Genomic DNA, 15,116 nt, shown 5'->3' with positions numbered 1-15,116 from the left:
GCCCAAATGAGTTGGAATACCTTCCAAGAGAAACTCAAATCAACATTAAAGATAACAAAAGAACAGATCTTTGAAAATACAAGAGTCAAACAGGACAAGTGAAATACATTCAAATATTTCCAATTTATTTCTTAGAACATTTTGAATTTCAATAAATGTCAGTCTTATCCTTTAATATAACCTCATTCCAATTGATTTTACATTTCATAAAGGGCATTGATTTTAATCAAGATTTGAATTCAGACCACATCAAATAAAATGATTGATAACATCCCAGATGATGGCATGTTTATAGTTTGGGTTACAGATATTGTTAAAGGTGCCTTCAAACTGCCTGGGAAGTATTTAGAAACCAACCTCATAGTTGAGCTTAAAATTTGAAAGTTAGCAGATTATAAACCCTCAGGTATAAATCAGCCTGGATACCCATGGCAAGTCCTCACAGTAAGCTACAACATGACAGTTCAAGAAGATGCACAAAAAGTAAATCAAGATGGTGCAAATCTTTAGGTTGATCATCTCTTTTTTCACTTCCCCCACAAATACATTACAAGTAAACTTCCTCTCTTTAATAAGCACAGACATGTGAACAGACACAATAGCAGTTCAGGACTGAGATTCAAGGGTGATGATTCTGGAATTTGCTGGACCCAGCTAAGTGCTGTTCACTTCATTTTGACGTCACTTGACCTGGGTTAATAGCATCACATTTGACAACGTGCCCGCAGATGTTTGCAGCTTGCTTCAGATGTTTTCTGATTGTGGTCTATGGCTTTTTTTTAAAAAGAGTGTTTCGTTTCTTCTTTCCCTTATAAAAATTTACTCCAAATCCATTTGAATATTCAGACTGTAGCAACGAAGCCATTTTTCTCTTACCACACAAACGTCCACCCAAGCCAGACCTGAGAAAGGAAAACAAAAATTGAAAGGAGCAATTGCAGAGAACAAGGGTCATGTGCGAGTTTAGACAATAAAACAAAGCCATCATGCTACTTTTTATGCAGCAGGATATCAAAAAAAGGATTACAAGGAGATCCATGTCTCCTGCTCTCTAGCATAGCATCAATTCAAACTAGTCTAATAATTTACAAATTTGATTTCCATAAATTCTACAGCAAACATGAAGCAGCAAGTATTTACACATATTATATCACCATCGCATAAACATACCCAGAGCTCAAGTAGTGTTCCTTTAAAAGTAAACATGAAGACTTTTTTTAAAAAATTGCAATTTCATATCTTCCTTCCAAACAAAATGTGAATATTGGCAGAATAAATTTCCAGACTGAATTTTCAAATTAAAAAAAAGGCGTGGAACTCTGATTCCCTTGCATCCATTATTTATTCATCTTAAATACTTTGGAAGATCTCACTTTTAAAATATGACAGCAAACAAGCATAGGTAAGTGGCATTTACAGACATTGAATGAAATGGAACAGACTTGCCAATCTGAAGCTTTTAAAGAAAACAATTTATTTTCTACTTGGAAATGATTTATTGATATGCAGATGGACAATGGGTTTTCTTCAGAGTAGGCAGACCTCTCTGAATCATTTGCCTTGTAATGCTTTAAAATATAGGAAAGTAGTTGTCTGTTTAGTTCTGTGTCTCTTCAGTGGGGCTGTTTGTGATGTGAGCAACACAAGCAAAACTCCTTTTCATATGTGGAATTCATCAGTCGCAGAATACAATGACTTAAATAAGCACTTCTGTTCACATTTTCAAAACGTCATTTCTAGCTTTGTATATTTCGAGATGCTGTTTTAGCATCTGATTTAATTAGTGATTTCAAACATTTTAAACTGATGAAATGACAAAGAACGCTCACGAAAAGAATTTAGTTGTAATTTTGCAGGAACACTTTGTAACACAGCAAGGACCCCATACCCCCTTAAACAGTCTGGTTATTGAACTGACAAATAAAGTACTTAATCAATAGTTACCCTGATCATCCACAGAGAAAGAATGATGTAGGAATGGCTTAGCTCTCTGACCCATTGCAGGGAGTCACCATAGGATAAAACCTTTTATTTGTAGATTCAAAGATATAGGATTCCAGACTGTCTTCTGGAGAACATTATTAGGGAACATACAAAATTGGATGCAACTGAAACACTGAAATATTTGCAAGATTTAGGAAAAAAAATCCTACAGAGAAAAACCTCCAATTGAAACTGGCGAATACACTGGTACAATTAAAACATTCAGCACCAGAGTGATTGTTTCCAAGAAGTTCATACATTACAATTTCAAATAGAAAGTAAAATTATTAGCAGCTTTACCGCATCTTAAAATTTACAGAATAGTTTAAAAAGTACAGTTGCTCATCAGGGGCTCCTAGTCTGGAACCGTGGAGTCACCAGTCCAGTCAGTGCAATGAGAAACCCAGAGAAGAGTACCACTGTTTACTGGACTGGGTTTAGGTAGTCATCTTTAACACCATCTTCTGTTTCTAATTATTACTCAAATAATTAATATAGAAAACCTGAAGCCTTCACACAGTATCACATGCAAGTGTGGTATGGTTCAAACCGACAGCACTCGACTGTATGTGTACTCTCATCTGAAACTACGCGTGGAGCTCAGAAGAATGAGGGGTCCATCATTGAAATATACAGGAAGTTTAAGGGACTTGCCAGGGTAAATGTTGAGATGGTGCATTGCTCCTTTTGGGACAGTCTAGGACCAGGGGACATAGCCTCAGAATAAAGGGCCACCAATTTAAGACTGAGATGAGAAAGGATTTCCGTGACGAGGGTTCAGTAGCTTTGGAACATCTTACCAGAGACAGCTGTGGGGGCACAGCCCTTGTGTATATTTCAAGGCGGAGATCAATAGATTCTTGATCAGCAGGGTATTCAAGGGGAAAGAGTGAGAAAATGGACAGGAGAATGTCAGGTAAGCCATGATCAAACATATTGCAAAACAAGCTTGAGGGACTGAACAGCCGACTCCTATTCCTTATGGTCTCATGACAATATACCTGATGTGCATTTGCACTTTTCAGTAAGAGTTCAAATACAGGCCTGTGTGTTATTCTTCTTGTTGATATTTTGTTCACAGATATTGTAATTGACCTCTGGAGCAGATGGAACTTGAACCTAGATCTCCCTGCTCCAGAGGTAGGAATGTTACCACTATACCACAACAGCTCCTTATTGTCCAGCCTATATACTGAAAAACAGCTCAGATGAGTGTGGCAAATAATTGGCTGTTTCATTACATTAGAAAAGTTCAGATCAGTAATTGCTGGCTGTGACAGTTAAGAACACTGACAGGGTCTCAAATACCTACAATTAGGTTATGGACTTCTGTGATAACTTGACAAATAGTACTATACTACAGCCAAGCAAAGGGGCAGGGGATAGGATACCTAATTTAAATGGTTAACAAACGATACACCTTATTTGAGTTCTGCATTACTTACAGTTTTAGTGCAGTCAATGATTGTCTATGACAAACAACTCTGGATTTGAGTTACCCCCACAGATCTGCAGGTTGCACAGTCATCAGGTTTTCAGTTAAGATGTAAAATGTTTTTGACTAATGGGAGATCACAAGTCTACAAGTGTCATTTGGTGGAACAGCAGAAAGAAAAGTCAAGTCAAGAATGCAGAGGTGAGGTGATGGCCCTTCACTTCAATGCAGCTCAGTGTCAGATAAAAGCCATAGAGGGGCTGACCGAGTACTCATTAATTCAAATTAGAGTCAGACTGTTTGACCAGTAATTTTGGGTTTTTTTCCCAGACACAGAAGAGAATTCAGCAAGTTGTCTTTTAATTACCACTAACTGGCAGAATAGACAAACGTATGAAACAGGAAGCAGTAGACTTTTCAGCCCCTCACGTCTGCTTTGCTATTCAATAAGATCCTGGCTGATCCGTTTTTGTTTCGAATTCCACATTTCCATTTATCGCTCATAATTTTTGATTCCTTTGCTGAGCTGGAATTTATTAACCTCCAACTTAAAAACATTCCATTATTCTGCTTCCATGGTCTTGTATGGCAGAAAGTTCCAAAGTTAAAGAAAGAAGAATGCACTCCCCAAAAGTCCATCAGACTCATTATTCACTTGGTTAGTACAATGAGAGGATATTAGGTAATGAAACATATAAAGACACCCCATTAACTCTAAATATATTTCGGACAGCTTGCAATGATAACATACTCCTTAATCTAAAGCAAAACAAAACGGCCTCTAGAGGAAGGAAATTCTCAGTGCACAAAGACGATGATTAACATACTTTGTAACTTGTGTTTCTCCCCTCTCCAGCTTTACGTAGTTAAACTGTTCACCATTAAATACCAATCATTTCTGGACCCCCAAAGAGATGCTTTTTCAGAGAGAATGAAGTGTAATGATAAGCATTTTTGCATTTTCTCTCCACTGATGATTCATTTAAGAGTGTGGCATACATTCTTCAGAGGAAACCACTTATTTCCAAAATTGACCTGCCTATTGCCTCCAAGTTAATTCAAAGCTTTAAGTATTTATTTTCTGCAATCGAGGCGACTGCAACTTGTGAAGTTCAGTCAAGAAAGGGAGTAAAATAAAAGTTCTCAGGAGCTAGGAAAAGGAGTTTGCATGAGAATAATCTACTGGAGGGAAAAAAAGGCTCAACAGTTTCTTCTGTCAGATGTCTTCAGCTCTCCAACTGTTCCTTCAGCACCACAAAGTGCTAGCAACGTATGAATAATGGTGGTCGGGGCAGCATTACATTAACTTTCATTCTGTACTTAATTACATTTGAATTGCGACTTCAGATGTAACAACTTGAGAGTGAAATGCATAGGAAGAAAATCAACTCAAAATTTTAGTAAAATTATGAAATTAAGACTAAAATCCACATACAACTCTCAAAACCCGGGACAGCTCTGTACTCAATCGATTCCTGCACTATCAAAACTCCCTTTCATGCAGTGGCAGTAGAGACCATTGTATGAGCAGTTAAAACAAAATAGTGAACTCAAATATTGTTTCGCCGCGATAGGGCAAATCGGAACAGGAACCATTTTTACTGCATTTGAGAAGTGGGAATGTACATTATGCATGAAATTTCAATTCCAGATTCCTAATAAAAATACATTGCACAACAAATGGCTAACTCCACCTCCTCTCATCTTGAAATGCAAAAACTCGTCCCAAAATTACAGGCAGTAAAGGCAAGATCAGTAACTTGACAAGTATTTTCCATTCTATATAGGACCACACAATTTCACACTAATTTTACACTTATACAAGGTAGATGGACAAACACAACTAGAAAGTAAACAACAGTTTCAAAGATCTTTATAATTCAAAATATCATCGAAACAAAGTGATATTCAGCCACATTAATAACAAGCTGACAGCACCCATATAACAGATTCACACCATATAATATTACATTCAAATTGTTCTTCAAGGTCTACACAGTTCACTCATGGGAGGGGATTCATTGACATTTCATGGAAGCAAAATGTTTCGATGCATGGTTGATGAGCCTTCTCCCCAATGGATTCTTTGTCAGCAAAATCCTCTTTCTCCAAAGCCACACTTGAGAAAGCAATGACAAGACACTCAGCACAATAGAATATTTTATGTGAATTTTCGTTAGAATTTTTGCTCAGAACAGAAATAGTGACCAGCCCTCAAAGGGTTAAAACCAACAGCAAATTGTGTAATCCTGTGATACACTGCTGTCCCTCATCACGGAGCATCCCACTGCACTAACGACTGTCAGTGCATTATTACTGAGGATCAAAGCCCCCAACCCTGTCTCACATGCTCTTTATCAGCTAATCACTCTATTCATCTCTGAATAATCACTCTGCTAAATCCTCTCCCTATCTCCCAGCACATGGGTATTTGATTCCTGATGGCCATCTGCCGGTAAGGGTCAAGCAGCAGAGTCGAGCCTCTTGTCCCCAGTGGACTTCTCTTGGGAAGTCTGGTCCCTGACAGTGCTTTCTGCTCAGCATTACAGACACGTTAGTGGATGGCTGCAAACGAGTTAAAAGACAATCAGGGAATCAAGGTGATGTCACCTTCTGAGATTGGCGAATTCCTTATTTACTTTCATGGTGAGTAATTTAAATAAAACATTATTAGTAATGTAATATGTAAATAGAGGCAATTTATTGAATAAAGTCAGTACAAAAGGTATAAAGTCAAGACTATTTCTTACAATAGTCTTCAATAATTTGGTCACATTTATGAATTTTCTGTTTGCTGCAAAGTTAACCTGTTTATAAAAGTGGCACAGCGGTACTTCAATCATGCTGTCACCACATTGTTGCAAAATTAGACGTTCACTTCCCTCCCACAATCTAAATGATTTAGAAACCTAACCCTATCATGTTGGATTAATCAATCTAATTTTCCTCCCCTATTTCTTTTGCTCTAATACTGACACGCTTATTTGATCTTTGCCCATGTCTCTTGATTAAAATAAAATTCACACAAATCTTTTTGATTCTCACCTTTAAGTAGTACTTAACGGATCCCAAATCCATGCGAGTGGAACACAAAATGTTAGTGTCCAAAATGACAAAGAATTAAAAATTGCTTCTTTATTCAAGAACGAGAATTAGAAGTTACCTCAAAGGCACAAAAAAATGCAACTTTCTATGCTCTGTTTAAATCTTTCACCACCACAAAATGTCAGTTGCATAATTAATGTATAAATATAAGCACATATTACACCAAGATTGAATGTGATACAGTACTATGTGCTCTATAGTTTTAAAATAAAAATCAACACTTCCCAAAGGGCACAATGCTAAAACTAGAAAAACAGCTGAAAGCTCTAATTCCTGCTAACACGTTGTAACGTGGGAGATTACTTTCCAATTTGTGAACATATGTATATTATTGAAAAAAGTGTAAAGCCAATAGGAAAACAAACTTCTTCAGAATGCATGGACACTTCATCCTTGGGAAATATAAAGTAGAAGGCTATCACTAAAGCAAAATACAGCTGCTGCCACATTCTGCCACGCTTTCACCTTCAAATGGGATTATGGGATAACTGGTTGGTATGAGCTGCAGTGTCTGCCATGGCTGTCATCAATACTGGTTTATGATGGACAGATGAGAAACATGTTTCCCCAGTGTCTCACATTGTGGCACTGGACACTCCTTTGTCAAAAGGCTGAGTCAAAAACTGCTACAACTTATCCAATGCAGTGAAGGTTAGATCAATGTCTGATTGAAACTTAAATTCTAGTGGTGCTGCTGGGATGAATTCAGAGTGAATTACAATTTTAGAACAAAAACGTCTTTGCCCTAAATTCAACACAAAATATAAAGCAATGATGCATTTTATAATGCAAGGTAGAGTCTTAATAACTTTAAACCATTTAGGAGCGGTCTATTGTTGGAAATAGTTTAACTTTTTGCTTGATGGAAAGAATCTCTCTTTATAGTGTGTAACACAAATACTGAGGGCATGTAGCAAACTAGCCATCAATAAAATGCTCTACTTGTACCAATTTCTTAGCAAAAGAGATTGACAAAGCAGATACTAGAATCTTTCTCTGTATTTACTGAAGGAAAAGTAAGTTGCATTGATATGTCGTCAATAAATCTAAGCCCCTAAACTGCTGCCAACAGTCAAAGCACACCAGACAAGAGACTCAAAGAATGGCAGCTACATGTGATAAAAAAATCCCCATTGTTTCTGTTGTAAGGATTATAGAATAAAGCCTCAGGGATCCCTGCAACTGAGGGTGCACCATTCACAAACAGACAGCAGCATTAGACGCTAAATACAATCTGATCAGCTCAATGGGAGCCAGTTAGTTGCTTACGCTGTGAGCAACTACCCTAATAACATTAGTTTTGTTCTTATCATCTATTTTTGATCACTAATTTCTGTCTCTTGCAGGCTATTCTCCATGAATTCTTCTGATTTTTGCAATTTGGACCACCTATCTTTACGCAAACCATTTCAGTACTATTCTATATACTGCCAGCAGGAGGTGCAATTCTACCGAGGCAATCTATCCTCTAGCATTCTACCTAGCAGATTAATTAAGAATTAGCAAAATGCCCCAAGATGTCTTTGGGACACAGGGCCAGTCAATGCTGGAATTTTACACTGTTTACTATCTTAATGCTTGGTGGCAGTCACGACACTTCGTGTTACCAGATATTTGAACATTAAATGGAACAGAGATGATTAGATAGATATTTATTCAGAGAACATTATAGGATGGAAATGCAATTCAAGACGATCAGTTCCCCTGACTCTAAAGAACAAATTCCTGCAGTACGTTCACCACTTAGTCCCAGTTATTTATAATATTTTGTGGTAATGTAGCAAATGAAGTAAGAAATGGAATCTCGCAGAAGGTTCACAGGAACTTTAGGTAAGTCATATTCTTTTATAGAAGTTATGAAACAGAAAGATGTAAATCAGCCCATCAAATTTGTACTGGAGAGTTTTTTTCATACAAAATGTCTTCATGAATCGATTTTACATTCTTTGAACATTCTTATTCTGTGATGAGGCAATTACCTTTCAAAGTACTAATGGAGACAACTTCAGTAATATTTATTGCAAAGAATTCTACATTTATTCTTCTAATCTTTGTGAAATCTCTTTTTCCCTCTCTCCTTAGTTTAGCAAAAAATATTCACTTTATCATGCCATTAAAGAATGAAAACCATCGTGTTTACCTGACCAGAAACCTCTAGTCTTGACATTTTCCTCAGCTCCAATTTCAGTCCTTTGGTCATAGAGCTGCACAGCATGAAAATAGACCCTTCCGTCCAACTCATCCATGCTGACCAGATATCCTAAGTTAATCTCGTCCCACTCGCCAGCATTTGACACATATCCTTCTAAACCCTTCCCATTGATATACCCATCCAGATGCATTTTAAAATGGTGTAATTGTACCAGGCTCCACCACTTCCTCTGGCAGCTCATTCCATACATGAACAATCCTCTGCATGAGAAAATTGCTCCTTACGTCCCTTTTAAACCTTTCCTCTCTCATCTTAAATCTATGCCCTCTAGTTTTGGATTCCCCCATCCCAGGGAAAAGACCTTGTCTATTCACCTTTTCCACGCCTCTCCATGATTTTATAACTTTTAAAGTTACTCTTTGTATCTCCCTCTTATCCCTAGTTATATCAGAATTTATATACTTTGGCTCTTTTCAATTGTTCTTATGTCACACATTAGGGTATCTCAGGTAGATCTTGTGCAAGTTGAGTACAACTATCCCTTTGATTTCGTATTCTGTGCCTGTACTTTAAAACAAGGATTGAGAGTCTAATCCATAGCCTCTCACTTCACTGCCACCTTTAACAATCATATTTTTAAGCTATTTCTTCTTCCCATATTCTTATTTCCAAAAAGTGTATTATTTCATATATACATTGAGTTGTATTAGCTACCTACCTTCTCATCTAAGCTGTAGTCTTCCGCATCAGTCGTAATAGTTTGCCACACTCCAAAGTTTGTTATCAACAAATTTCCACATTGTTCATTCACTTCCCATGTGTAGTTCCCAGCCATCGTAGTGGTGGGGTTTCTAAACTGACTTTGGGGTGGCACGTTGGCTCAGTGGTTAGCACTGCTTCCTCACAGCACCAGCGTCCCAGGTTCGATTCTAGCCTCACTGTGTGGAGTTTGCACATCCTCCCTGCGTCTGAATGGGTTTCATCCAGGTGCTCCGGTTTCCTCCCACAGTCCAAAGGTCAGGTGAATTGGCCATGCTAAATTGCCCATAGTGCTAGGTGCATTAGTCAGAGGGAAATGGGTCTAGGTGGGTTACTCTTCTGGTTGGCCGAAGGGCCTGTTTCCACACTAGGGAATCTAATCCAGTTAATTTAAGTTTATAGTAAGTTATATTGTTCCATCACAGATCTATGAAGAGCATTATTTATCACACTTGCCCAAGAAACCTTCCCATGTCTACCCTTTTTCTTCTATCCTCCAAAATCCATCTATGCACAGAATACGACAAACATATTTGGTCATTCAGATCATCATGCTGGTGTTAATTCTTTGATATGGCTACACCTCCCTAAATTCCATCATTGTTAGAAGTCTCTTACTTCAAATTAGTTTTGAAAAACCAATGCAATATTCTGCAGTTTCTTGTATTAATTGTCATTTCTTCATCATTTTCATAAGATGGAGAAACAGAAATAGAAACAAATCAGAACAAGTGACTCCTGCTACATCACATAATTGCAAAACATCGACCTGCCAAACTTCAGGATTTTAGTGTTTCTGCCAGCTCTCTTCAGCTGTGAAGGCAATTTCCTGGATTGGCAGCAAATTCTATCCATATATTCCTCCCCACGCCATAGTTCAATTTCTTTATATCGGCTTGATGACAATATAAAACCAAGAACCGACATTTGTATTGGGATTTTAATGCAAAGAAAAACGTGCCACAAGGCACTTTGCTGAAGAGCAATTAGAAGGCTTTAAGGAATGTTAAAACAGGTAGGGGAGACGGTGCGACATGTGTATTTAGAGAAGCAAATGCAGAGTGTTAAAACCAGGTTCCTGAAATCATAGCCAACAACACTGATATGAAGGGGTGGGTTTGGTGGGATGTGGAAGAGGTCAGCCTGATGCCAGGGGGCTCCTGTCACCCACGAATCTGTAAAGTCAATATCTCTCAGGAAGGATGGCTTAAACAAAAATCTATAAACAAACTATCAGCTCCTGTACTGGTTTTACTTTAAGATAAATATCTTCTTTATTTCAATTTCTAATTCGTGGACAAGCTTAAATCAATAGGCCAAATCCACACAGGCTGCAAATCATTAGACAATCTAATTTACACACTAGGAACTAATAGAATTCTGAGCTGTGTTAAGAATAGTTGCAAATATTACGTTTAAAAGGTATAAAAGGTTAAAAGAAAATAAAACCTTAGAGTTAATTATAGACAGTTGTATCAGTCTACTTCCAAGCAATAGTTATCAACAGCTAAGCAATACAGGAAAAGAACTAATTATAACTGAAACCCAGTCTGCTACAAAAGTAGGATTCTTCACCAGGGAACCCAACAGCACCAAATGACAATGCTAAGTTTCACTCAAAAAAAAGGCTCAACTTGCCAGCTGACAGGAGCATCCTTAGCTAACAGGTGCTCAGTTTACACAAAACTCTTATTGCTTATTATACTAGGTAACAGCTGTTTACTGCACCAGTTTCCCCCAAGCAATCCCCTGACACACAGAGGGAGGCAAGTGAGTGTTTTGAATCAGGTCAAATTTAAATCGTTGCCTATTCTATTAGGTGCAACACAAGCTGTGAACTGACATTACAGGCATTACAGAGACTAATAAAACCAAGTTATTGTTAGTAAACAGACCTTTTAAAATTAGACCTTTTAATTAACATTAAATCGTTTGATGAGCACAACAGAAGAGCATAATAGTTTTGATTTTTTTTTGCTAAGTGTTCCACCAGTTAGCTTTCAGTTATAAAGATAAACAAATACGAAGGATCTTCATCCAGGTCAGGGAAATATTTGAAAAAAAAAGTTAACAAATCTCTACTCTCCTTCTTAGAAGATATGCAAAGCAGGCAGAAAGTTTGATTTACAAAATATTATTATAGATGATGTTCAGTTCAACTAAAAAGACAGATACAGTACTGAAGTAAGTATTTCCAAAGTTTGTAATGTGTAGATTCAGTGACACAGCAAGGAAATGGCATTCTTTTTCTATTTACAAAATCAAATTCATCCAGTCCCCAGTATTTTACTATTTTTCTTCTAGGACAACAGAAAAGGTTAACCATCCTACGCTGGAGGTGAAAGACTTGATGCTTTTGAAGCAAACCAAGCTCCAAAATTACCCATTTATGGTTTTCAAGAAGTTGCCACCCATACACCCTCAGAAGGGCTAGTCAGTATAATCAGTTGAATTTTTATTGTTAGCTATAGTTGCCACTTTAATGTAGTGAATGTGGCAGCTATAGTTTGCAAACAGTAAGCCCCCACAAACAGCAGGATGACAATGGCTATTAAACTGTTTTTGTGTTGCTGACTGAAGAATACATATTGACTATGACAGTGCCAATGACTCCTCTACTCTTCTCTGAGAAAGTACCATGGAAATTACATGTCCAGGAGAAAGTGAGGACTGCAGATGCTGGAGATCGAGTTGAAAAGTATAGCACTGGAAAGGCACAGCAGGTCAGCCAGCATTCGAGGAGCATAAGCCCTTCATCAGGAATGCGTTAAGGGGTGAAATGGGCTGAGAGATAAATAGGAGGGTGGGAGTGAGGCTGGGGGAGAAGGTATTTGGGAAGGTGATAGGCAGATGCAGGTGGGGGGTGATAGTGATACATCGGAGGGGAGGGTGAGCAGATAGGTGGGAAGGAAGATGGACAGGTAGGACAGTTCAAGAGGGCATTGCCGAATTGGATGGTTGGATCTAGGATGAGATGGAGGTTGGGGAGATGAGGAAACTTGTGAAATCAATGTTGTTGCAATGTGGTTGGAGGGTCCCAAGGCGGAAGATGAGTTGTTTTTCCTTCAGAGTCGGTGGGGGTGGGGGGCTTGGATTTCACAGTGGTGGTGGCCCAGGACTTACATGTCCTTGGCGGAGCGGGAGGGGGAGCTGGGGTGGTTGTCCACAGGACAGTGGGGTTGTTTTGTGCGTGTGTCCCACAGATCTTCCCTGAAACATTCTGAGAGTTGGTGTCCTGTCTCCCCAATGTAGAGGAGACCACATCGAGAGCAACTGACACAGTAGATGAGGTGTTTGGTTGTGCAGGAAAATCTCTGCTGGATGTGGAGGGATCCTTTGGAGCCTTGGACAGAGGTGAGGGGGGAGGTGTGGGTGCAGGTTTGACACCTCTTGCAGCAGCAAGGGAAGGTGACAGGAGTTGAGGGTTGGTTGTTGGGGGCGTGGACCTAATGATGGAGTTGCAGAGGGAATGGTCTCAGTGGAGTGCTGATACGGGTGGGTAGGGAAATATATCTCTGGAGGTGGGGTGTGATTGTAGGTGGCAGAAATGGCAGAAGATAATGTGCTGTATCTGGGGATTGGTGAGGTGGACGGTAAGGACTAGGAGGTTTCTATCCTTGTTGCGGTTGGAGAGGTGGGGTTCAAGGGCAGAGGTGCAGGAAGTAGAGGAGATGCACTGGATGGCATTGTTGATCACGTGGGTGGGGAAATTGCGGTACTTGAAATATGAGGCTATCTGGGATGTCCTGGAGTGGAATTGCTCCTCATGGCAGCAGATATGGTGGAGGCAGAGTAATTGGGAGTAAGGGATAGCGTTTTTACCGGAAGCAGAGTGGAATGAGGTGTAGTCCAGGTAGCTGTGGGGGTCTGTAGATTTGTGATGTCTGTGTTGAGAAGGTGATAGGCAGATGAGGTTGCCAGAGATGGAGACAGAGGGGTCCAGGAAGGGGAGGGAGGTGTCTGAGATGAAAATAATATGTCTACCCAAGAGAGATATGGCCTCGATTTAATATCTCATTCAAAAGATGCTATCTTTGGCAGTGCAGCAATCCCTCTGTACTGCAGTAGAGTAACAGCAATGATTCTTGCACTCAGATTGCTGACCTTCTGACTGAATAACGAGATTCTCTCCAGATTGTTATGAATCTCAAACTAACTTGGATTTAAGCTTTGGCAAGGGTTCCATTTCCTGATAAGCCCTGTGCTCTGCACATTTAGTGGCATTATTTAAACATTCAAATATCGCAGTCATTGGGGTTATCAGGAGGGGCAGAGGGTGGAGCATTTGAAGTGACCACAGAACTGGAACTGAAGGAAAAACAAGAAAGTTGGGTCCAGGACAGCCAATAAAGACAAATTAGTGACCAGGATGTGAGCAATTGTTGGTGAACTCTGCTAGTTTTGAAGCTATGTTTTCCAAAAGTGAAGAATTGGAATCCTTGTAAAATTTTAATAAGATTTAGTGACCCATAATGTCACTAACGTTCAGAGGGAGGTTGCTGAGTAATCTGTGGCATCTGTCTTGACCACATTTGTCATTTAATATACTCGGTGGGGTGTTTGATCGCAGTTTACCAGTAACCCAGTTTTATCTCATGTTGATTCTGGATATTAAGATTGCAAGTTGAGTATATATCATACATTGTAGTGAATACAAGTGTTTGTTCAAAACTATGGAATCTTGTGGCTTTAATTTATTAGTAAATACGTGGGATTTTGAATATAATCAGCTCTTAATTAAAAGTCACTAGACCCTAACAGAAATTTGGTGATCTCATCAAGAGATGAGCTCGAACATCATCAATATAAATAGCATATTTTGGGGGTCTGTGGGATCAGAAAACTACAAAAAATAGGGGCTTTCGTAATTGCTGAGATTAAGCCTTTTATAATTGTTATAGTGAATTTTACAATGTATATTAAAAATCAAAATGGCTTTATATGTTACTATAACTTTTCTGGACAGCGGATTTATCCCTAAGGGACTTGCAAGAATTAACAAAGGTTACAGGCTAATATTGTCAGCAGAGAAGTTGGAGTTAGAATTCTAAGCAGGGGCTAAGAAAGCAGATAAAGCTGAGGTCTGTTTCACAGTATCTGGGTTTGGAAGAACAGCCTATCTTGTGGAACACAGCTTGTTTTGGCTGCTGGAGATAAAACTGCTCGAAATAGAAAAGGAAAAAAAAAACTGAGAAAACTTGAAATTGAAGAAAAAATATGAAAGTTTGAACCCAGAAAGAGGTGTTGGGAAGGGAGGGAAAAGAAGAGACAAACAATATTCAAAGAGAGAATGAAGTCAGATGGTATGAACTGGATAAAGAGAAGCTAGTTTACAGGGTGAAAAGGATCTAGTAATTTGGATGAGGAAGGACGTTGATTTAACCAAGATTCTTTTGTTTAGTTCTAAATTTACAGAAATTAGGATAGAGAAATACTTTCTACCATGAGAAAGTTGCTGAAGAATTGAACTGGCAAAAGGATTTGTGTACTTTATAAAATTAATTTATGGGTTGTACAGTTCACTGGCAAAGCCAGTATTTATTGTTCATTCCTAACTGCCCCCATGGTGATGGGGAATTTTTTTCGAATCACTGCAGTCTATCTGGTGTAGGTTGACCCCAATACTGTTAGGCAGAGTTCCAGAATTTTGACTGTGAAGGAATTACAATAATGTTTCCAAGT

General features: G+C 38.7%; 1 protein-coding gene across 1 annotated transcript in view; it reads right to left on the bottom strand.

Moving 5' to 3' along the window:
* Positions 1-104: 104 nt before the first annotated feature.
* Positions 105-15,116, bottom strand: part of ddx31 (DEAD (Asp-Glu-Ala-Asp) box polypeptide 31) — an 87,444-nt gene continuing 72,432 nt past the window's right edge. Inside the window, exon 20 of the mRNA XM_072566254.1 lies at positions 105-902. Coding sequence (XP_072422355.1) covers positions 767-902 — 136 coding nt within the window. The 3' untranslated portion in view covers positions 105-766. The remainder of the gene's footprint in view (positions 903-15,116) is intronic.

Source organism: Chiloscyllium punctatum, chromosome 49, assembly GCF_047496795.1.
Source record: "Chiloscyllium punctatum isolate Juve2018m chromosome 49, sChiPun1.3, whole genome shotgun sequence".
NCBI classification, from domain to species: domain Eukaryota; kingdom Metazoa; phylum Chordata; class Chondrichthyes; order Orectolobiformes; family Hemiscylliidae; genus Chiloscyllium; species Chiloscyllium punctatum.
Note: the sequence above shows the minus strand (reverse complement) of the source record. Positions and strands in the feature narration are given on the sequence as shown.